At 50.4% G+C, this 23,607-nt stretch overlaps 2 protein-coding genes across 2 annotated transcripts in view; both read left to right on the plus strand.

Annotated features, from left to right (window-relative positions):
• The window catches only part of LOC142417091 (caltrin-like protein 2), a 156,443-nt gene that overhangs the window by 83,298 nt on the left and 49,538 nt on the right, over window positions 1-23,607 (plus strand). The window lies entirely within an intron of this gene.
• Window positions 3,578-23,411, plus strand: SDC4 (syndecan 4). Its single transcript, XM_075517193.1, has 5 exons — window positions 3,578-3,677; window positions 17,989-18,130; window positions 19,058-19,110; window positions 19,351-19,534; window positions 20,792-23,411. Exons 1-5 carry the CDS (start codon window positions 3,597-3,599, stop codon window positions 20,941-20,943), a joined length of 612 nt encoding a protein of 203 aa, XP_075373308.1. The 5' UTR covers window positions 3,578-3,596; the 3' UTR covers window positions 20,944-23,411.

Here is a 23,607-nt window from a genome sequence, read left to right on the forward strand (position 1 = left end):
CATGTAAAAATGTGATTTCCCTCACCCTCCAAGTGCATTGTATTTGGACGCTCCATTCCACTTCCAGCATGTTTGTGTCATGTATTAGGAACTGGCAGGTGTTTATTTTTATTTTCAATGCAACAGCTGGGTAACTGTTCGCTGTTGAACACTGGGTTGGGAACAATGGTGGCCAGCCTACGTTACTTCTCTGCCAACTCTAATTTTTAAATGGAGAAAGGAACTGACACACCTTGAATGTGAGAATTCATTGCCCAGAACAACTGTGTGGCTCAATGCGTGTTTTATTTTTCTTCTGCTTCTCTCACTTGTAGTGAGGTTTCAGAAAAGTACATTTCAGTTGTGCATTTTTTCTCTCTGGGCCCATTTGTCCTGTGGCTCTCGTTGAGTGTCATAGACCCACGATTTTTCTGCATTATTGCAGAGAGAGGAGAATGTCAGCATTCTGAGAGGGGACATATGAAGGGCAAAATGAAGCAGGCTACTTTATGTCATGGGTTTACAGAACCATATTATGATTTTTGTGGCTGCATTTCCTCTCATATGAATTCTCTTGAGATACAATTGCAGAAAGTGTGTGTGTGTGTGAGGGAGGGAGGTAGATCTACGCAATGCACTTTGAAAATGTCATCGGTAAAGTTACGTGAATTTGTTCTCAGGGTTGGAAAATACGTTAGGGTCAAGTTTAATTTTCTCTTCTGTTTCCAGAAGTCGAAGGTTTCTATCAGTTTGCTTGAAGGATTTTGCATGGAGGTGTGACTTTGATGGACGATGTGCGTGGTCCCTGGGCCAGGTAGGCAGACTGGCTCCTCTCCATTCTGCCAAAGCAGAACTTCCCTAGGAGGGAAAATACTGTCCTGTGCCATGCAGGGGAACTTTTTGGTGGAGGGTATGTGTGTTGAGGGGTATGACAACCAGGAGGAGTATGGTGTATTGTGCTTGTTTCAAGAGGAAGTTAACATGCAAGTTAGCAGTGTTTGTAGCCACAATACAGATGGCTGGTTTTGAAAGTGTCTTTGTAGTGGCTGCTTTACCTGGAAAGAGGTGTAGAGGGGTCATGGCCACACACACAAATACAGGTGCCATTTAGAAGGTTAGGGAGGGGTGGAGTGCTTCTGGCCACCTTGTGCTGCTGAGGCTGTCTCCTGGCTGGCAGATGTTGTCATGGTATGGACCAGTCTTTGCAGATTCGGCCCAGCCCATGTGCTCTTGTTCCTCTCCATCTTCTGCTGCCCACCTCTGCTGTGCATCCAGAGCTGGAGACTCACTGGAGATGGGCTCCCTGGCCGCACCAGGAGTGACTTGCATCAGCTCCTCTGTGTGATGAAGCAAGGGTAATAAGGAAGGGTAGTAATCTAGCCCACAGCACAGATCCCTCCCTCGTGTCCTTGGTGGCCTTGGATGCTGAGGTGAACTAGAAGGTTAGCGGTACAGCGCTGTCCTGAGCACACAGGGTCATGTGCTACAGGAAACTCTACCACAGCCTCCTCTAGGTTGGTTCCTACCCTTACCTGGATGCGTGCTGTCTTCAGATCTTATTTTTTTAAACTTCGAACAGCACTCCTTGTCACTTCATATTATGCCAACCGGCTCCACAGCCAGTTCAGCACGGTGCTGCCAGGAGATTCTCCTGCCAGCGGTCATCTATGCCAGCATGGTCCTAACAAACATTGAGGAGACCTCTTGACCTCAGCTCACACCCTCTGTACTTATTTCTTCCCAAAGGAACAGGCAGTTGGGAAGGGTGCTTCATCTTAGGGATCTCTTTGGCTCGAGGGTTAGCACGTTAAGGTGGGACAGGGGAAAGGCTACAAGGTCTCTCAGGATAGCTTTCTAGTGCTGGAGCGGGCTGAGAACCAGATCTAGCAGAGTTTGCATCCGTACCTGGCAGATGGGATCATGGCACACATGCTTTGTAGTCTGTGCATTGCTGCCCTGTTAAGAAAATATTTTATTCTCTACAAACTGGAGCCCAAGTGCAAACTGACATGACTGCAGTATGAACAAGGGACTGATGCAGAGGGCATACCAGTATGGTAGTTCAGGAGCACCTCGGGTTGTTAAGGGGCTGAAATGGGTGCTTTCAAGCAAATTCTCATGATCAGGCAAAGTTATTAATGAGGGAAGAAAACCTGAAATAGTTAAACTGTGCTGTTGGGTTTTTTCCCTTCTTTATCTGTGTGGGTTTTTTGCACTTGCCACTTACAGAGAAAACAGACAGAGCAGTTTTCGTTTTCCATCTCCAACAAGAACCCTGTGATGTAACACCCTGCCTGATAACCGCAGTGATGACACGCTGCGAGTCACAGAGTCATTTTCAGTTTTCTGTAAATGTAAGACTGTCACTTGTGGAATGCTGCGAAAACAGATACTGCGTGCCTGCTTCCCCCCCCTTTTTCCCCTCCCCCCCCCTTTCCCCTTCTCTCTTCCCCCCCCTTTTCCCCTTCTCTCTCTCTCCCCCCCTTCTCTCTCTCTTCCCCCCCTTCTCTCTCTTCCCCCCCTTCTCTCTCTTCCCCCCCCTTCTCTCTCTTTCCCCCCTTCTCTCTCTTCCCCCCCTTCTCTCTCTTCCCCCCCCTTCTCTCTCTTCCCCCCCTTCTCTCTCTTCCCCCCCTTCTCTCTCTTCCCCCCCTTCTCTCTCTTCCCCCCCCTTCTCTCTCTTCCCCCCCCTTCTCTCTTCCCCCCTCTTCTCTCCCCCCCCTTCTCTCTTCTCTCCCCCCCCTTCTCTCTTCTCTCCCCCCCCTTCTCTCTTCTCTCCCCCCCCTTCTCTCCTCTCTCCCCCCCCTTCTCTCTTCTCTCCCCCCCCTTCTCTCCTCTCTCCCCCCCCTTCTCTCTCCCCCCCCTTCTCTCTCCCCCCCCTTCTCTCTCCCCCCCCTTCTCTCTCCCCCCCCTTCTCTCTCTCTCTCCCCCCCCTTCTCTCTCTCTCGCGCCCCCCTTCTCTCCTCCCCCCCCCTTCTCTCCTCTCCCCCCCCTTCTCTCCTCTCCCCCCCCTTCTCTCCTCTCCCCCCCCTTCTCTCTTCTCTCCGCCCCCCCTTCTCTCCCCCCCCCCTTCTCTCTCTCTTCCGCCCCCCCTTCTCTCTTTCCCCCCCTTTTCCCGTTCCCCCCAGTCAGTGACTGTCGCCGCCCGGCTGTGAGGGCCACCGGCCGCGCAGAGCAGGCTGCGCACCCGCACAGCCGGAGCCGGACGCGGGCCCAGCCGGGTCTCACAGCAGGGCTGCAGCGCTTCGGAACTCAACGTGACGGCGTCTCCCGGTCCCTGTGCCGGCCGCCCCTCTCCGCCAGCCGAGCCCACCGCTGCCCGGCCTCCTGCGGCGAGACCGGCGCCGCCCGGCCGGGGATGCCCGTGCCGGTGCGGGGCAGCTCGCAGCCCCCCCCCCCCCCCCCCCCGGCATCTCGCCGCCGTGCCGGGGATGCGGGGCGGGGGCCGCGGGTATTCCCGGCGGGGCGGGCGGTAGCGGCGCTCCGCCCCCGCGGGGGCTGCGCCGGCCCTATAAGTGCGGCGGCGGCAGCGGGCGGTGAGAGTCCCGTCAGCCGGTCGAGCCCCTGCAGCCGGCAGCCGCAGCGCCGCGTTCAGCCCCGCCTCGCCAGCACAGCCCGCCATGCCGCTGCCCCGCGTCCCGCCGGTGCTCCGCGCCGCCCTGCTCCTCGGCCTCCTCCTGCAAGCCGCCGCCGCCGAGTCGGTGAGTCCCGCCGGGCCGCGGGAGGGGAGAGGAGAGGGGCTCCCCGCGCCTGCGCGCCCCCGTAGGGAAGCCTGCTCCGGCTGGCGCGGGGTGACCCGGCTGCTCCCCGCCGCGCCGGGCCGCGGGTCTCGGCACGGCTCTCGGCTGCGGGTGCGCTTGCGGCGGGTCCCGCTCGCCAGTAGCCCGAGAGCTAATGCCACCGCTGCCCGCCCGGGAATCTGCCCCCGGGCATTTGTCCTTCTCCGGGGAAGGGGGGGCAAAATGGGCTAACGGCAGTAGGGCAGTTCCCGTTCCTTCCTCCGGTTCCCCTGCCTCCTTCCTGGCTTGCATGCTGCTTCCTCCGTTTGATGGCAAAGCAGCGTTGTCCTGGCCCCGTCCTGCCCGGTGTACACCTCTTGCCCCGTCACTAGCTGCCCCGGCGGTTGTGCCGCTCCTCACGTATCCCTTTCTCCCCCCTTGCGCTGGTGAGCCTCGTCTTGCTCTTCCCTAATCAGGGCCGGTGGAATTAGAGCAGTACCGGGTACAAGGGTACGTGATAGCCATGAACTGCTGCTCTCCGTTACAGCTTTGATCTCCAACTGCTGGTCATGGATTTAAGTCCTTTAATCCCTCTTTTATTGTGAATGTGTGATGGGTTAGATTGCATTACAGCGCCTGGGTAGGCTTTCCTGTCTTACCTGAGTTTGGTTGTGCCGGTGCCTGGTGTCTCCCTACGTGTATCAAACCTTCCTCACTTCCACGTGGGAGTGCAAAGCGATGCATTGCCATGGAGGGTTTAACAGTCTCTTAAATATATAACGAGGTGAAACAGTGTGGATGCTTCAAGCTGGGCACACATGGGATCTTCGTGGTGAAGCAGAGATTTCAGGATTCTGCCTTCCCTGCTGTTTGTTTGTTTTTGTGTGTGTGTGTGTGTCCATCTTGCTGATAATGCAGTCAGGGCAGATTCCTCTGCTAGTCTGAAAGAGCTGCTGGGATTAACTGCAGGAGATCAGGGGTTCTCAAAACTAGGTTTAATCATCCAGGTTGCTTCGTTCTGGACTGAAAGCTGGGTGGGTAGATCGGAACTGATAAGGCTCTGCTGCTGGTTGCTCTCTACTAGGGACACGGGGTTGGGGGGTTGCTGGTTGTAGAATAGAAAACTCTCCCACAGAGAGCATCTGTAGTAATTGTCAGCTACTCTGCTAAGACCAACCAGCCCAAATCCGCATTAATCTGGTGTCTTTATCCCTGCTATTAAGCATGTGAAGCGCTCGTTTGAGAACTGGCCCAAACTAGTAGGGCAAAACCTTTGGGGCAGGCAGCATCTGGAAGTTGCATTGACCATGTTTGGTATGAAATGCAGCTTGGTGTCCCTGGGGAATTGAGTGGTCTGCAGAGTGGATGTCTGCAAAGACAACAAATTTTGCACAGATGTATTCTGTAAATCCTTATATAGAACTTGTACGGAGTATCTGTCCGTATCTTTTAAGCTACCTAAGATGGAGTGTATGCTTGAGAAGTAACACTGGCCTACTATAAAGCCTTATCCAAACAAATTGTTTGGGTTACAGGCTGCTGGGGAGGAGACCAGGATGACACAGTGTTTGGGAGAGTTCTGCTGGCGCTCCTCCCATATTATTATTTCTTTTTTTAACAGCACTGCCAAAACGTGCAGGGCTGCACAGCATGTGGCTCCTAGTTTTTCTGTGTGGGCAGGGTGAGGACAGGTAGCTGTTTCTTAACAAGACAGGGATTGTATTTCTTGTGCTTATGTAAGAGCATGGCTTTTGAGAGTGATTCGGTGCTTGAATATTTTCCCAAGCCTGTACAAACAAAAATGCCTTGGCTCCTCTCCCCTTGCCTGGCTTTCTGGTGTAGATGGGATTTCTCTGTGTGAAGCAATCTTGGATGTGTAAGAGGGTGGGGAATATGACTGAAGTGCTGAAGTGTGACACTGGGGCTTCGGCTGTGGATGGGTTGTGTGACAACAGCCCAGCAGCTTTGTGAGAACATCCTCTTCTTCCTGTGGGGTGGGGGGAGGTTGGAGCTGAAGCCTGATGTCTCCTGGCCCTCTCTGGTCGTGTGCTTTAGGAAGCAAAGGGTCCCTGGCCTTCTCTGGTCGTGTGCTTTAGAAAGCAAAGGCTGTATGGGCAGGGTGCTCCCCTCCACTTGTACTGTGCAAGGATGGGGTTCCTGCAGAAGATGCTTTAGGGGCCTGCAGCTGGGGATGGGCAGAAAGCCACCAGCGCAGCCAAGACCTGGGATCAGTGGAGCTGATGAGGGACTTGAGGTCTGCCTTGCTTGGGCAGAGTAGCATCGTTGGGCTCTCCCTGCGCTTTTAGCATCTACAAGTGCCCCTGGCAGCACAGGAGGGAAGCAAGGGGTATTCCCCTGCAGCAGAGGTGTCTGCCTGCTGCAGACTTGGGCTGCTCCTATGTTTGAACTGCAAGAGGGCTCTGAGTGCCCTGAGCTCAGCAGGGCCGTAGCAGTGCTAGTGGGCTGCAAGCTTGTGGCAGCTGTCCTACTTTTCTGCCTTGAAATAAGCAGAAAAAGTCTCCATGCAGCATCACATCGTGTGCGTGCGTCCCCAGCAGTGTAGGCAAGCAGAAATCCAACCCAGAAGCTGCTGGCAGAGTATTGCTCAGGGAGAGGGGTGAGGCTTCGTGCTGTTTGTGAGCTGTTTGCTGGTTTAAAGCAATCATGCTTTGAGGCGTCCTGATTGGCAAAGCTGGTGTCTTGTTGATGATAGCTGTGTTTGGAAAGTAGTGCAGCATTATTAATGTTAAAACCGGTTTGGCTTGTCCTGCTGCCATTGATCCCCGAGGCCTGTTCTTTCTGCTCTTTGCCCAGTTTCTCATCTGTCCCTCCCAATCAAATCAAGACATTGCTATCTGCACGTTTTACTTTATTTTACCTTCTGACTTGGCAAACTCACGGGGCAGCTGAACATGTAGAGCAAATCCTTGCTTTGCTTCAGCCTCCCTAAAACCCAGAGCAGCAAAACTACAGTGTCTAACACGATGTCCCTTAGTCCTGAAGGGAAGGAGCCCATGACTTCTGGTAGCCAAACCTAGAGCTGGCTGTTGGGATGAAAAGCCTGCAATGTGTAGAAAGAAATAGCCTCTCTAGCACCTCGTACCTTGTCGAACTGCATGCACAACTCGTGGGGTGGGAGTGCAGGGGCACACGGTCCCTCTGCAGCCCAGCACCTTGTCCGTACCAGATGTGGAGGTACCCCCGCGGGTGGGAGCAGTCACCCCGCAGTGCTTGGGGTGCAGTCAGGGAAGCAGCGCTGCTGCCCAGTTCTCATCTGTCCTAAGTGCCTGCCAGCTCCCATGCTGGAGAGCACTTTCTTGTGGTTCAGTTTTCCAAACGGCTTGCACAAGAGTGCAATCTAGGCTGAACTTGGTACTTTTCAGACTCAGGATACCAGAGACTCATTTACTCTAGGAAGTTGAGGCTGTTAGCCAGTGTGGTTGCTTGCTTTCCTGCCCCTCCTGCTGTTGTCTCCCAAGGCCTTGGCACTTCTAGGTCCTGCAAAGGCATATATCCAGTCCAACAACGTGAAAATGTTTTTTCTGTGTGTCTTCCCCTCTTCACTCCCATCCAAGCCTCTGTTAATGGCTTTACTATTGCCTTGAGCTGTCTGAATGGTTGGGGTGGGGAGGCCATTTGCTGCTCTTCTCAAAATGCCTGAAGTGGAGTCTAATGTGACCTTGCCATGGTTTTCCTGTGGTGCCTTACTGCCTTCTTGATGCACTTGTGTCATGCTTCCATCATGAAGCTGGAAGCTGCTAACTTGACTTTGAGTCATGATGGAGAGGAGGGAACCTGGCTGGCTGCTTGGCATGCAGACTTCAGCAGAAGTCCTGCAGTTACTTTTCCCTTCCCTCCGACTCCTGGTGCTGGTAAATGTTCTGTTGAAAAGGTGCTGGCTGCTTGAATCCACTTGGCTGGCTGTAAATTTAACACCAGGTTGTGTTGCATTTTGTGTGTGTTAAGTTGTTCTCCCTCAAATGGATGGATTGGTGGGCTTTGTCTTTAAAACCAACTTTTTAAAAAAAATTCAGTGGTAATGACTGTACCAACAAGGGAAGCATGATAACAGTGGTTCTATGGTCTGCAATGTAAGTGACTTAAGTTGACTCGTAAGATTACTTGATTAAGTTATTGTGGCTCACTGATCCCGCAGAACTCCCCAGCTATCACTTCAGCTAGACAAAACGGAGTGTCCATCTTTCAAAACACTTCCTTGCTCTTGAGTTAACATTTATCCTCTTCAGCCTGCTCTTAGATCCTTGCAACTGCATTCTCCCCCTCCACTCAGTACAGCTTGTTCCTTTATGCCCTGTAACAACAGCAGGGTTGTGCTGCTTTTGCAGCCTCAAACTAGAAGCTAATGTAGTTGAAGCACTACAAAACCGGTGGGGACAAACCCTGTGCACGCCTGACCTCCGGCCTGCTGTTGCGGAGCATGTGTGGCTGTTTGTTTGAGACTTGGTGGAATGCAAACGCTTTAGATTAAGGATTCAAATTATTTGCACTAGAATGGGACTCTTGTGATGAGGCTGGGCTTGGTGGCTTTGAATAGGCAGGGCAGCCTAGTTAAACTCTTTAACTTGTAATAAGCTACTTCTCTGAGGGGCTATAAAAGATCCTACGTTAATGAGCTGTTAGGGCTGCACTTCTAGATTAGTTCAGACTTTTTTTTTTTTGTCTTTAAGCGTGTGTCTGAATGGTTGTCCAGTAAATGCTGCTGCCTCTGACCAGCTCTGCTGTGTATTGCCGTCAGCCCTGACTCGCATCAGTCATGCTCTGACTCAGGGCTTCTGGCACTTCCCTGGCCTCGCAGCTCTCGGAGACTCTGCTGTCACCCTCTGAGTAACAGCCCTGGCCCCTTACCCAAAGCAGTGACTCAGACTTCCGAGGTGCTGCAGCACAGAGGTGAATCTCTTCTATGGGGCTAGGAAAGGGGTGACAAGCAAAACTAGTGCTGCTTGGCAGATGGTCTGTGCTGCCCTCGGCACTGAGAGCCTTCGCTGCTCGTTCTCGTTTAATCTGCCTCGGGTTGTGGCTATGGTGGGCAAAAAAACTGTCGGGCTCTGACATATGACTACTGCCAGTAGCTGAGTTGGTGTTGGCAAAGGCAGATCAGAAAATGGCCTTGTCTTGAGCAGCCACTAACTTGCTCTGGCAGCTCCGTGGTTGCTGCGTTTTCAGACAGATACAGTTGGAAATGAGAGTTGCATGGGGGAGAGAGGAAAGCAGCAGTATTACCTGAAATGACTGAAGGCATTCAAAGCAAGCTAAAGGAGTGGAAAGCCTCAAAAGAGGGGGTTAAATACTTAATCCTGAATCTGGAGAAAATGTCAGCGTAGGAGGGGAAAACATGCAAGACGTAGCTGCGTCCCTCTCAATTTCTGAAGGCTCGCTGACTTCAAAAATATACTTGTAAAAGTCTCTTATTTTTGCTTGAAATAATGCACTCTTGTCAGTTTTATCCTTAAATCCTTTCAGGCCGAGACTCTGCTTATAAAATGCCAAGAGGCTGTTGTTAGACAAATTATTGGGATAACTTAAAAATCAAAGCAGTTAATTAAAATCTCAGAGAGACGCTCCTTGGGGCGGGAAGGAGACTGGGAGACCTGTAGCACTGTTACCCAAGCAGCTAGTGTCGTGTCAAGCAAAAACAAGGTTTCTTCTTGCTTAAACAAATTGCGTTCTGTCAGGGAAAGCAAAGCCTGCCATGGGAAGGATTTCTCTCTTCTGATGTTGCTCTGCCTTAGCCGCTGAAGGGGAAAAGGTGTCTCCACCACAGTTCAACTAAAACTGTGCTGCTGTCTGCTGTAAAACTTGAATTCAAAGCGATGTGGCCTTGCCCCATTTACCTCGCTGCGAGGCCAACCCTGCCTCCTGCCCTTTAGCTGCCATTACAGTCGAACTATAGCAATAAAAAGAAACGTTAACATGCATTCATGACTGTGAAAGTGCCTGCCTTGGACTTGCACCGAAATGGCCTGCATGGCACAGTAGCCAGAAATCTCAGCACATCAGGCGAGGTGACTGAGGGGAGCGTGGCTGGGAGGAGGGTGCGTGGCGTGGTGGGGTGCCGTTGTGCTGGCCGGAGAGGAGCAGGGCCCATCGGTGGAGGGATGGATCCTGGCCAGCATGGTGCTAGGAGGGTGGCAGAAGCTTCTTTTGTGGGCTAGCGTCCCCCTTTAAAAACAGAGAGACTTCTGCTCTCCCCCAAATGGAAATATAGTCCTTTCTGATGTCAGGAGCTTTTGCTTGGAAGACTCTGTTCCCCAGCGAGATAAATATTTATTGCAAATCCACAGCGTGCAGAGGAGCAGACTCTGGAGCCAGGATCTTGCAGGAGACTGTTTATGTGCAAGCTGTTCTTGGCGCTAATTCTAAATTTCCTGAGGCCGAGTATGAGGAGCTGGTCCTGCGCATTGGTTACTAAATGACTTGCTAGTCCAGCTGAGTGCAGGCTTTGCAGAGCCAAGGAAGGAGTGACCAAAACAATAGCTGGTCCCTCCGCTCCTGGCTGTGACGGTGCGGGTGCGGAGATGTGGTCAGGGAGTGCTGGAAAACTGCTGCCGGCTGCTCACCCCCTGCTCAGAGAGGGGAGGAAGCCTGGCCAGGAGTCCAGAGCTCTCCGAGAGAGGAAAATGCTCCTGGGAGTGACAGGTTTCCCAAAGTACAGCTGCGTTATCCCCAACAACACATGCTGTGTCTGCTGCTTTCTGGGCCCAAGCCAAGTCAACCTGTGCACAAGTTGGGAATGTCTCTATTAAAAAAAAAAAACAAAAAAAACCAACAACAAAAAAACCCCCACATGCACCAAAACCCCAGCCCCTGCTGCTGTAGCTAACTAGGAAACTCCCTGCTGTTGAAATGTTTGTTTGTATAAATGCTTACACGGGTATAGCCCGATAGAGGAGTGGCACGGATACTCCATCTTGAGTGCTTTCGTGCCGATAACTTCCTCTGCTGCAATTTTTGCTGGTAGCTTTGCCAACAGAGCGAAACTCTAAATAGCATAACTGTGCTGGCAGAGCTCAACTGCCTGGGCTAAGCCTAAATCTTTGGGCTACTACTTCTAATTAGATTAAAATGAATTGTGGGAGGGGAAGCATTCGTGGGGTGCAGCATTGGGAATCTTGACTGTACAAACAAGCTGAGATTAGCTGTATGGTGAGCCAGCTAGGAAGGGCACCCTTTGAAGTTGGGTGTCTGCCTGGCTCAATTTTGCTAACACTCCAGCATGAGGTAGCGTAAAGATCCCCAAAATGCACGTCATGTGTTTCTTGCCAAGTGGAAATTCTGCTTGTGTGCGTGTCCACGGAAATATTGGGGTGTAGTTGTATTCTAGGAAAGGGCAGTGAGGGCAGGCCTCTCCTCGGCGTGAGGGGGAAATATGATATATGAAATATCCCAAGCATGAAGTATCAGCATGAGAAATCATCCTTGGTGGACAAGCTGCTTTGCTGCAGGCTTTATATCGGTTTTTTTCTTCCACAGACAGGAATGCAATAGAAGCCTGCTGGTATACAGTAGGGCAACTCAGTGAGTTGTGAGCCGGAAAAATGGAATCCTTTTTTTAACCATAGATTTCTCCAACTTCAGAGCTGAGCCCTGGGTAGTGAAGTGTATGAAATACCTATGATCAGGTTTGTAACTACCATAAAAATCTAATCTCTTTATGAACTAGGTGTGTATTGCTGCCCATGACTGGGAGAGCCTTCCAGGGGTGCGAAATGGCTCTGCCGCAGTTATTTTCCTCCTGAGTCACATGAGAGCTCCTGCTTTCCCCTCCTGCAGTTTTCCTCTGAACCTTATCTTTATTTGCTTCGGGGCAAGTGATTGACACACAGCCATCTGCAACTGCCTGCTGAGCTTTATCTCCTCTGGCTGGAGGGGGGAAGCAGTCCTCTCCTTCCCGTAGGTCTCTGGAGGTGGGCATTGAGTATTTAGAGCAGCTATTTTGCCACCGTTGCAGTCAACAGATCCCAGCATGTGCCTGTCTGGCAAAGGACTCAATCTTTATGGCTTTGCTCTTGGTTGGTAATCAGGCAAGAGCAGTTAAACAAGTATTCATTCCTTTGTAATCTCTCTGTCCTCCTCCTGCTTGCTTCTACCGCATGGCCTGAAAGGCACACATGGACGGTGTGGTCTGAAGAGAGCAGGCTGTGTGTAAGCAAACGCACGTGAGTTAAAAGGTAACTGAGGTTTGACTTTGTAAGTGCGGGGAAGCCTATTTTCAGCAAGCAGAGCCCGGGAGGATTCATCCCTGCTGCAGGGGAGGCACCCGTGACAGCGGGTCGCTGTCCGGAGCCCAGGATTACAGTGTAATTGTCACGGGGATTATGCCTCTGCTGCCGCATGAGCCCCCAGGAGAGCTGCTTGCGGTCACACAGCTTGAGGAATCACACAAGGAGTGGGGACAAGTGGGGGAGTGACCCAGGCTGAGGCTGTCTTGGCACTGGACGTGCATTGCTGTGCCTGCCCCCACGTAGCACGTGGGCTGCTGAGGGCGAGCACACGGGACTGGTTATGCGGCTGCAGGGAGACAGATACCTGGTCGGACAGGGACTGGGGGGATGCTTCTCTTAAGTCACCTTGAATGAGTGACGCCTTTACCAGCCGAACAGTTTGGCAGCCTGCATGTTGCTCTTGCTCTGTCTTACTAAGCAAGACCCTGCTCCTTGCCTGTATTACCAAGCACAATTAAAAAGTAAATATATTTTTTCCCTCTTTGTTAAGAGGCACAAAGAGATAGCATGCAGTAACTGGCCATGGGGTACTGGAGATGCAGTGCTATCCCCTACTGCCAGCCAGGAGCTGCCTGCAAGCCCTGGACTGTGCTTCTGTCTCTGATTTCCCCCTTAGTCCTCAGAGGTGTTATGGATTTACCTTTGCAGCTCACTGTGATGAGAATGCACCTGTACGGTGGCTGTCGGAGAGGAGACAGGCAAGGCTGGCTTTGCCCAAAGCCACTCTGCCTTGGTCCTGCTCTAGGACTGCTTGAAAAGTGTTGTGCAAAGGCACAGTAGTATTTAACCGTGTCTGGAAGCCTCGGGGTGAGCCTGCCATACAACTAAACACACACATGTGCCTGGATGGGAGCTGTTTAACTTCTGTTCCTTGGCACAGATGCCAGTGCGGGCTGTGTGTGCTGCAAATTATGTGGGACACACTGACCAGAAACAAGGGAGAGGTAAAATGGTACCTCCAAGCATGAGCACAAGGAGTTAGCCCAGGTGGATTTTTTTACTGCGGCTGATGTGTTGAAGGAGTTAGGTGTGACCTAGATTGAAATATTGGTATTTGCTTTGCTCTCAGGACAAAAGTGACTTTTATACCCCCCCCCCCACACACACACACAGAGCTGGAGCATGGAGGGAGGGGAGGGAGTAAGGGGTGGTTTGGGGGAAACTATAGACCCTTCCCTTACTAGTCTGGCAGGAGCTGCCTCTGCTGGAAGCTCGTGGTGCTTCTAATAACTTTGCTTTTAATGCTTATGAAGATGGGAAGATAGAGCTGTCTTTGCCTGTTACCTCGCTGTGTGCCTCCCTCCCTAGGAGGTCAGCTCTATTTGACTTGCACTGATCTGAGCAGCCCCGTTTCCAGCGCTGCGTGGCTCCTCCGCTTTCCTGGTTTTGGGGGACTGGCGTGCTTCGAGGGGGTGACTCAGCTCCTAACCCCTGCTCCTTTGCATGCTTTGCGTGAGCTTTAAAACATTCCTGGTTTGTGTGCTCCTGCAAGAGCTTGGTGGAAGAGAACTGTATGGAAATCCCTTCTCTGGGGCTTGGTGGTTTAACAGAGCTTTGCATGCTTGCACTGGAAGGGCCCTATTGGATTCGGTGCTCTTTGGTCTGTGATGCAGGAAAGCACGAGGGCCAGGGTGGTGGCTTTGCAAGGATGATCTCTTAAATAACCAGGCTCCAAGGCTGGGCCATGCAGGCAGCTGCTCATGTCATCCAGGAGCCCTTTCTTGTTAAGCTGATCTAGATGTGCATTGTGGTGGTGTAAGGTGACATCTGCCCATGACAGCACAGGTCTGGGAAAGATGTTTTGTGTAATACTGCTCGCGAAGTGATCCATACAACTGTCCCCTGGTACGGAGCCCCTGACAAAAGCCCCAGGAGCCACTTGCATTTATCTGTCCCCGCAGGCTACGAAGAGTTAACAGGTCTGCACTTCTGCCCCCCGCCCCTTCTGCCACCTCCCAGGCTGGCCCAGCTCCATGTGCTTGTCTGGGAAAGGTTGACTTTCACCTTGCTCCTGTTTACTCCTACACTTGTGTACACAGTGCTGGGGAGGGAGACGCAGGAGCGAGTGCTGGGTCTCCACGCCGAAGTTACAAACTTGATAAAGAGCTCTCTGCGCTTTGGATGCCCGAGTCTGTGCAGGTCCGACTCCCTTTGCATCTTGCTGGCTGTGACCCTTCAAAGAAGCTTTTAATGAACTCCGGTGTGGCTGATCAGAGACAAGAGCAGTCATAAAAGCTAGTTCCATGTCTGGAAAACTTTGTCTCTGCCCCAAAACATCATTTGGGCTTTTTTGAAAGGGTTTGCAAAGGCTGTGGTGAGGATGTGTGGGCTGGGGCAGGCGAGCTGCCTGGGTTTGTTATTTCCCAGAACTAGCCAGCAGCTGGGGAAATTCACATATCGTACAGAAACTTTGCTTCCTGCCTCAATAAATAGAGGTTGTTGCTTTGAGAAGAGGCTAGTGATATGCTGGGGCTGTAAGTGAAGGCCCCAGGAGCATGAAATGGAGTGGGGTGGGCTAGGGATGGAGCACAGCAGGACTGCAAGCCCCTGCCTGGGGTGCCAGGGGTGCGATTCCTGTGCCTGAACTGAGCAAACAGTGTCTGCCTTCATCCAGTAGTGCAGCCTGTCTTGGGCTCAGACATGAGACCTCTGTGCCTGGCTTTTCCAGGAATGACACTCATAGTTCACGTGCCTGACGTGCTGGTTGGCTGGCTGGGAATAAACTCTTATTTTTTTTGCCACTGGCAGGCAGGAAAAGCTTCTGCTCCCCAGCATGTTGGCTAATCCCCCTTGGTGCTTACTGGGGATAAAAGCTGCTTAACATGAGGAAGAAACCCTGGAACTAGACTCCTGCAGAAAAGGTTGTTTTCTGTACAGACCCCTCCTAGAGAAGAGCATATTAATAGTAGGGCTTGAGTTCGGCTGCCAGGGCAAGGTGGGGCTGCGCAGCCACCCAGTCCGACTCTCCCAGCAAGTCACTGGCTCAGCTCCAGTGCTGGGATAACAGGTGGTGGAAAGCAGACTCTGAGCAGTGCTGGTGCCCTGCTCCAGCTGGCAGTTGCAGAAGGTGTTAAGCTGAATGTGGCTAGAGACAACTTGGCAAGGGCTGGCCATCGTCCTGTGGCAGTCTCCTAGCTTTTTCCTCTTGGCTGCAGCCTGCCAGCCGAGAGGCAGCACAGGCACCTTCCGTGGTGCCTCTTCACCTGGTAGCGGGGCTGTAGGGGAGGACTGAATCCCCCTGGAAAGGGATGCACTTTTTAAGCAATACTCCAGGGAGCTTTTTTTATGTGGCACCGAGGAAGACTGCAGCCCTTGCTTTTAAGTCTGTGAAAGTGCCTGTGTGCCCTCTCGCAGGTGTGTATGCGAGGAATGTGCCTGCTCCAGACCTGCCCTGCGAGCACGGCACTCCAGTGTTAACTCTTCCCAGGCTGCCCATGCCCCAGCTCCCAGGAGGAGCCTGCTCCCTAGGAGAGCATGTCTTGAAACCTGGAGATTGAAGTACGGAGGTTCCCAGCAGCCCTCTAACTTCGCTGACGGCTGAACCTGTAAAATGAGGCTCATTGCCCAGAAGAAAAGTTTCCCATACGGTTTGAGAAGCTCTCGTGGCTTCCAGGAACTTCCCCGTCCTTGCTCAAGAGGATGATGAGTTCGTTCAGGGAACGCTCCCATATAATCTTATTTACGCTTGTGAGTCGGTAATTTCCTTGTTATGTACTCTGGCTTGTAAACACTGTCTGTCCTGATTTAAATAGGGTTTTCTGATAGCCAGACCTGGTGAATTCCACAGTATGTACTAATCACCGTGGCTGGCTGCCACTGCTTTGCTCGTGGCTGGGCTGATCTGATAAGGCCAGCCTGCTGTCCAGCTGCTCAGTGGCCTAAATGTGGTTTTTCTTAAGCTGCCCTCATTAGGACATTAGCTGGCTGTGATTCATAATGAAGTACGGCATGAGCTGGCACAGGGGTGCGGCTCAGCGGAGCACTCTTGCCAACGTTGATCTGCCCTGGCACAGCAGCTGGGTTATACGGCTCTGCAGCAAACGTGCTCCCCAGCCCCGGTGCCCTAGCTTGGGCAGACGGGAATTGGGCTCTTCCTGCCCCTTGATGAAACGGCCAGAAGCTCTCATGGGAACAGCTACTGCGTGCTGGCAGCAGATTCCCTTGCAGGTCTGGCTTTGGCTGGGTTTCACATATCTTGAAATGAATTTTCCTTGTGATCCATAACGTTAGGAATGCCTGGTTCCAGGCTGGGAGGGGATTTCTTCCCAGCTGGCCTTCCTCCCCGGCCCCCTTCCCATCACCTAGTGCCAGGCTCAGGCAGAGTGGAGACAGGGTCTAGGAGGAGAGCTGGCCTCAGCACTTCGTGCCCTCTAGGCTGTTCATTTGGTTATCCTCCAGCAGAGTTGCTGGGGAAACCAAAGATGCCTCAATAAGCTAATGAAAAGCACATCTAGTGGCCACTGCTCCTTATGCAAAATGAGAAACATCTTGTCCTGACCACAAGGCCTTGTTTGTGGCAAAACCAGTATGCTAATGGGCAGGGAAATCTAGGCTGGAAGCAGGGCTGGGGCTGTGGGCAGAGGAAGCTGACACATGGCTTGTGGCTGATTGCTGGCTTTCGCTTGTGAGATCGATAGCGGATGTGGTTTGTCAGTTGGTGTCATGGCTGGGCTGTGGGATGGGCTACACCTGGCCGGGCGAGCAGGAAGGCTGGTCCCAGCTGCTCGGGGTCTCGCTGCTGCCCTGGTGAAGCAGCAAGCGCTGGGGCTCGGGTGGTTCTACCACCCAGCTCTAACTGTCCCTGTGAGTCTCTGATCTTCACCCCCTGTGAGGCTGTAGCTCATGGTAAACCTGTACATTAAGGAGAGCCCTCGGACATGCAGGACTGTGAAGTGCGTGAAAAATGCTCTCCTGGGTAGTTAAACCTCCAGGACTTGAGCCCAAGTTCTAGGAGACACCCAGGGAATGTGTTCCCATTCTTTCTGTGGGGACAGCATGACAAAATGTTGACAGCTTAGCCCCAGCTATGGGACCCATTCATCTGCATTGTGCTTCTTGCCATGGGGGGAGGGGTTGAGTCCCCCACCATGGCCAGGACTTCATGGCTGTGGAAGCATCTGGAACTGCTGGAATCTGTGGGCTGGTGTTGAGCAACCCAAGAGCTCATACTTGCAGTACCCTCACCGGGGCTGGCCCCAGGGCTGTGGGAGGAGAAATAGTTCTGGGGAAATCACGTAACCTTGGTGAGGGCAGGAGGTTTGGGCTTGTGGCTCCTTGAAGGTCCAAGTGCAAATGAGCTCTGGTGTGTAAATTGCCATTATGGCCAAACAGCTGATTCTCTGGGAGGCTCTCCTGCCGTTTTGCGAAGGTGTGTCTGTAACTGCAGTCATTGGGCCATGGGATCGTGGACTTCATTTTACAGACTTGTTTGTTTACGTGGGTTTTAAGAGGGGAGGCGGGGAAAGATCTTCCTTCAGGCAAGTCATTATTGATAGCAAGTGCTCTTGAATGTCACACTATATTGCACTGTAATTCAGCTGAACTGACAGACCAGTTTTTAACCCTTGGGTGATAAAATAAGTTTGTTCTCAACACAAGAAGCAAGGGATTGCCTTGGCACGGGGCTTCGGTGCTATGCAAAAAACTGACCTATAGGTGCCAGGCTTTTTCTCTGGGAGTAGCAAGTCCTTCCAAATCCCCCCTTATCACAAACTGAAGGTATTGCGTTTCCAAATGCTTTTGCTACAAACTCCTGACCAAGATCCCGTTGTGTTATTTTCAGCCTGTGGGTTCAAGTGAACCTCCTGAATCTGTAGCCCTCAGGAAATTCCCCTCCCAGGCTGGCTCTCACTTCTGTTCTGAGAAATTCTAGGGGAATTCAGCTATTTCCAGGCTGATGAAGACAATACTTTTGGTGGAGAGGAAGTTCAGCATTTAATGTTCTCCTGATAGAAGTGATGTGCTCAGCACAGGCTCTGAACTCCTGACCGTTTGCAAAATGCTTCTGAGGAGTTGCCTGATACTTAATGCTTCTCCACCCCCATTTACAGGTGAGAGAAACTGAGACCATGGATGCTCGATGGCTTGACTACCCTGCCTCCGGAGACTTGCCAGATGATGAAGACATTGGTGAATTCAGGCCTCACTTAACTTCTGATGGGTCAGATATAGATGAGGTATCTGGGTCTGGAGGTAAGCGGGGAAGGGGGGAAATGGATCTCCCTCAGTTGATGCTGTGAAATTTCTTCCAGCACCAGCCCATGAGTGATGGGCTAAGTGCACAGCCAGAGCTCCAGAGGGAAGTACAGTGTCAGGTGGGGATGAGAAAGCCGTGTGAATCGTAGTCACTCACAGATGAGAACAGTGAAAGTGGTTGTACCATGATGTTGAATCACTTGGGGAGGACGGATGGAGTCCATCCAAGCTTGTCTTACTGCAAGTGAAAAGGCATTGCACTGGCTGGATCTCTTTCCTGTTGAACTTCTGAGAAACTTTTAAAAAAAAAAAAAAAATCTATTGTTGAGGCAGTGTTAAAAGGCTTAAAGTTAGTATCTCAGCTGAGGCCAAACAAGGTAAAGGACTAACTGGTGTTCAAGTGAACTCTGTGACGTGCAGAGCTCCCCGCCCAAACCAGTTTCTGTAGCTCTGTGTCCCCTTTATGTGAACACTTGTTCTCTAAAGGGGAAAGAACAAGTGCTGAAATCGGTGCCTGACTTGTTTGGGCAGATCTGGTAACTAGAGGGTTGGCGAACTATCCTTCAGGGATGGGTGGCGAGAGCATTGCCCTCCACTGGCATTAGCTTAGCAAGCTATAGTGGACCTGCTTTGCAGGACAACTCCTGATAATCTGCAGCAGGGGCCAATGGATCCAGCTGAAGACCCCTCCCATGTGCGAGGTGTTGGTCTTAAGATTACATCTCCTGGTCTTGTGCAAAGCTATTAAATGGCAAAAGTACTAGTAGATAAGAGGGAATTGTAGTCAGCAGAGAACAAGAGTCCTAGTTTGTCTGCAGTTGCTGGTATTGCGGGAAGTGTCTGAATTCTGGAAAAATGGCATATAATGAGAGGAAAACTTAGTGTCCTATTTATTTTTTTACTTATTTTTTCCCACCTCTGTAGACTACTCGGACTCTGAAGATGCCATATATCTGACCACCAGGGATACTCCTGTGGTAGGTATTGCCTCTGCATGTTTTAAGCAACGTGTGACTACTCTGGTCTGTCTGTGAAGCTTTCTGAATACCCTTCCCCCTGCAAGTCGTGGCATCAAGATGAATCTACCTGCATGAGCAGGAACAGTGTACTTGTAATGGACTAAGCAAACTTCCCTTTCCCTGCACACCCTCCTACTTTCAATTGTAGGTAGGCTGGGTGCTGCTTACTGATGGGTGTGGTTTGTCTATATTCTGTAGATATCTGACAACTATATCCCTGGAGATACTGAGAGAAAGATAGAAGGTGAGAAGAAAAACATAATGGTGGACAATGAAATTATTCCAGACAAAGCTGTACCTGTCGAAGAGAACCTGTCCAACAAGATCTCCATGGCAAGCACAGCCAACAGCAGCATCTTTGAAAGAACAGAAGTCCTTACAGGTAATACTCCACCTTGTCCTGATAAATCATTAATACTGTAAATCAAAATGCCTTCTATTGTTCCCTGTTTCTCTGGGGAGCAGTTCCCTGCTGATGAGGGAGTGAGATGCATTACCTCTGTGACTACCTGTAGCAGGGTCACTTCTGCCTTCTAGTCCTTAAAACAGCAGAAGAGCCTACTGCTTGCCTTGCTGGGCTAAACAGCTCGTTTTTGAGCCTGCCAGCTGACCGTTGGCTTAAGTGCCACACAAGTCATGTGGCAGCTGCTCTGCACCCAGATACTACCTCAACAGGAGGCGTATCTAGTCATAAATCATCATAGACTTTCGTATCAAGTGCAGGCGTTTTCCTTCTAACCTCTGCCCAAGTCCTGCCTTTTCTGAGCCTTGCCAGGAACCAAACAACCCCTCTAAGGGATTTGAACACCTAGTCAACTGTTATGAATCTAGGTACCTCTGTCTAGAGCAACACCAAACTGGCTTCCCCTCAGCATGTGGGACAGATCTGTCTCAAAGCATGCTTCATCAAGCACTTGGCCTGATGGTCCGAGTACAAACCTTGGCACATCTTGCCCATCTGCAGCCATCCTGCCCCGTCGGAGGAGTGACTGGAAGAGTGGATTGCAAAGTCACCTAACAAAGAAGCTGATTTAGTGCAATGACTAGGTGTCACAGCAAAGGATAAACTTCACTGAAGTCTTGTGACCCTTGGTGTGAGGAGAGAGAAAACCTTGGTGGTTTTTTGTGGCTTTGCAGTTTTTGGTGTTTTTTTGGAGGGAGGTGGTGGTGCTAGTGGGATTTTGCTGTTTAATTGAAATACAGAGTCCCCAGAGTGTGCTCACACAGGTAGTTAAAGCATTCAAATCACAGCGATACCATTTTCCTGGAGTTGGCAGTGTTTGTGGGTTGTAGTGGTGCTTTTTTGGGTGCGGTTTGGGTTTTTTTGTTTTTGTCTCTACACAGGGAGGATGTCTTTTTGTCAAAATTTCTTTCTTGCACTAAACTGGGAGATTAACACAAACTGGTTAATGTGGAACATGTGATTATTCTATGGTTGGATTGAAAGCAATTTCTAGCCTTTTCAAATAACGTCTGCTGTTGCTGAAAATGCCAGCACGTATGGTGGCAGGCGCATGGACAGCACTGACTCGAGGCAGTTCTGGGGGCTGGTACTCTTGAAGCAGATTTTGAGATGTAGCTGATGGTTTGGAGTTGTCCAGGAGTTCAGACTTACTCCATGCTCTTTTTTCCTCCCCAGCTCTCATTGCAGGAGGGGCGGTGGGCCTCCTGTTTGCTGTTTTCCTGATCCTCCTCTTAGTCTATCGCATGAAGAAAAAGGACGAAGGCAGTTACGACCTTGGGAAGAAACCGATCTACAAGAAAGCCCCTACAAATGAGTTCTATGCTTAAAGCTCAGCAGCACCTTGTGCCCATCAAGGGACAAACAGACTGGAAACACTGTGCCCTCAGATGAGATGTGCTGAGCAAATGTTCTTTTTGGATTGAATTTCAAAGCGACTTCGAGAAAAAACAAATTTCCTACGTGACCCTTCCCATCCTGCTCAGCTAACAAGGGCCCAATGAAATACAAAGAGTCTGGAAAAAAAACTTCGGTGTATTTTTTTTCTAAAGCTAGTGTAAAAAGAATAAAGAAGCCAAATTTTCTGCTTGGTTTTATAGGGGGTGTATAAACACAAAACAGACTGTATGGAAACGAACACCATGTGTTTGCATCCAGTGTGCTGTGCTCAGATTGGCTGCTTCTATAGAAGATGGCTTTCTTTAGAAACCTTGCTAATAGATGTCTTGCAGCAGGCTGTTGATGTGAAGCATTTTTGTGGAGAACTATTTATGAATCTCTTACACTACAGATAATGTTGCCTTATCAGGGAGTAAAAGGCCCATAGGGGCTCAAAATCCCTGAATGCCATAAAGGGCCTATGGGAATGTCTTCCCCAGGAGACTTCTGTCTCTTCCCGTCGGCCGCAGGCAAGGGTCATTAGTCCATGAAATCTGGACAGCCAGTTTTGTTTGGCTATGACGACACCCTTTCCTTGCCTTCAGTCTCTTACCTTTTTTTTAAGGATTGCTTGTAGGATTTTTTTATAACAAAATTTTAAAGAAATATAGCCTAATGTTTATATAAAGTTTGTAGAAATGGTTTTGAAATAATAAAAAGAAAAAAATCTACTTTTTTAATTTCCTCAGATTTATTTTTTCAATCCCTTTGTGTTTCCTTTGGCTGGACATTTCTCTAGAGATGTTGTTTTATATGATTCATATTCTGAACTGAAGCAGAGTTAGCTACAGTGCGTTACAGGTTTCTTCTAGTGCTATAGCAGCTACTGTAGAGGGTAAAAGATATTTATGGTTTTCCCATAACTTTTTTAGAATTTGATTTTTTTTTTTTTTTTAAATAGAATTATTTATAGTTTCTGAAATGGCTGCTCTTCTCATTTGGTAACTTTTATCCTTTTTATGTAAAACACTAATATAATGAGTCTCTGTGAAAACTATTTAAGCTTTATTCTGTGAACTCTAATTATAAATTCAAGGCAATAACTTCTAGGATTAATCTGTATGCAAAATTGGATTCATAATATGATTGAAGTAGGGAAAAGACGAGAGTATTTCTAACCTGTAATATATTATAATCAGTCTTATAGAGCTATATATTATATATTTTACTGAGAAATATACAGTTAAGAGTGAAAAGGCTGGAGTTAATTCTTCGGCAGCCTTACTGTGTGTACGAGGCTTGATCTCGTTTGTACTGCTGTTTGTCCGGTGTCGTCCGGAGCGCAAGTGGGCTTGTGCTAGGGAAGGCAGCGGGGAGCAGCCTGAGCCCTGGGGCTCCGTCGCCGTGTCCGGGCCATGCCTGGAAGCAGGCTGCAGTTGGTGATGTGCCAGGTTTGATCCTCTGAGTTGGAGCAGAGATCTCCATCTCTGTTCTGGGGTGGCTTTTTGAAGCAAGTGTTGGAAGCTTGCAGTATGGAGAAAATAACTCTTTGTTTTGGGGGCTGGCTGTGCTACAGAGTCCCCCGCAGTACTGTGCCGAGTACCTGCCTCTTGCAGAAGGCTGGCTTTGGTAGCTACAAGTCTGCTGTGGCAGCAGCTCCCAGCTGGGAGCACTGAGCTTTCATAGCTGGCCAGCTCTGAACCTCCTGCGGTGGGTTTTTCTTAATATATCATGTACATAGCTCCTACCTCTACTGAGAGTTAGACCAATTCCCCCAGTGCTCCAAGAGCCAAGGGTAACGTGCGTGTCTGATGCCTCTGTTTCAGGAAGGTGTTACAGAACTGCTTTGTGCAAGTCGTGTCCTACTGCAGCTTTCTGAACCTGGTGTGGTTTAAGACAAAATCTGAGTGTGGGTCCCTAAACTGTGTAACTGGGTAGGCAGCACAAAACCAGACGGTTGCGAAGGCTGTTTAGAAATCTCGTCAACTCCTGAAGCCTCCGTACTGAGGCTTTGTTGTAGGCTTGAGGCCAAATTTGTAGAGGCGATAGAACAAAAATTCAGCCGGTGGCAGCTGCTTCTCAGAGCTAGGCAGGCGAAGTGGGGATCGCAGGGGAGCCATGTATTGAGACATCGGTGCGAGAGAACTTCTCCCAAGGCTCTTCTTCCAGGTTGACTCACTTGGTCCCTGTACAAGTGTGCTCAGGGAAACTGGGGCTCTGGGAGGCTCTAAAAACTGCAGAGAGTTCACTGTAGACTGGGAAGGAGAGGGAGGATTTTACTGCCTATGGACAGCACTGTGAGGAAGGCAGGAGCGGTGTCTGCTTCTCGGGGTATTTAGATTCTCTTGTGTAATTGCTCTCGGGGATTTTCCACTGTTACTGATTATGGTGGTTTTTTTCTCAAATAAACTGGTACTTTCTAAAATTGGCTTTTTGGACTGTTTCTGATCTGAAATTCCTTTTGGGAGCTGGATAACAGGGACCTCATGTTTGTGTAACTTCTTGGTTTACTGAAGGGGGAGGCACGCTGGGATCTGGCGTGGCGGTGGCCTGCACCTCAAAGGGGCTTTGTCAACTCCTCCCGAGCTGTCTTCAGCATCTGACCAACAAGTGAC

This window comes from Mycteria americana, chromosome 14 (genome assembly GCF_035582795.1).
Source record: "Mycteria americana isolate JAX WOST 10 ecotype Jacksonville Zoo and Gardens chromosome 14, USCA_MyAme_1.0, whole genome shotgun sequence".
In the NCBI taxonomy this organism is placed as follows: Eukaryota; Metazoa; Chordata; class Aves; order Ciconiiformes; family Ciconiidae; genus Mycteria; species Mycteria americana.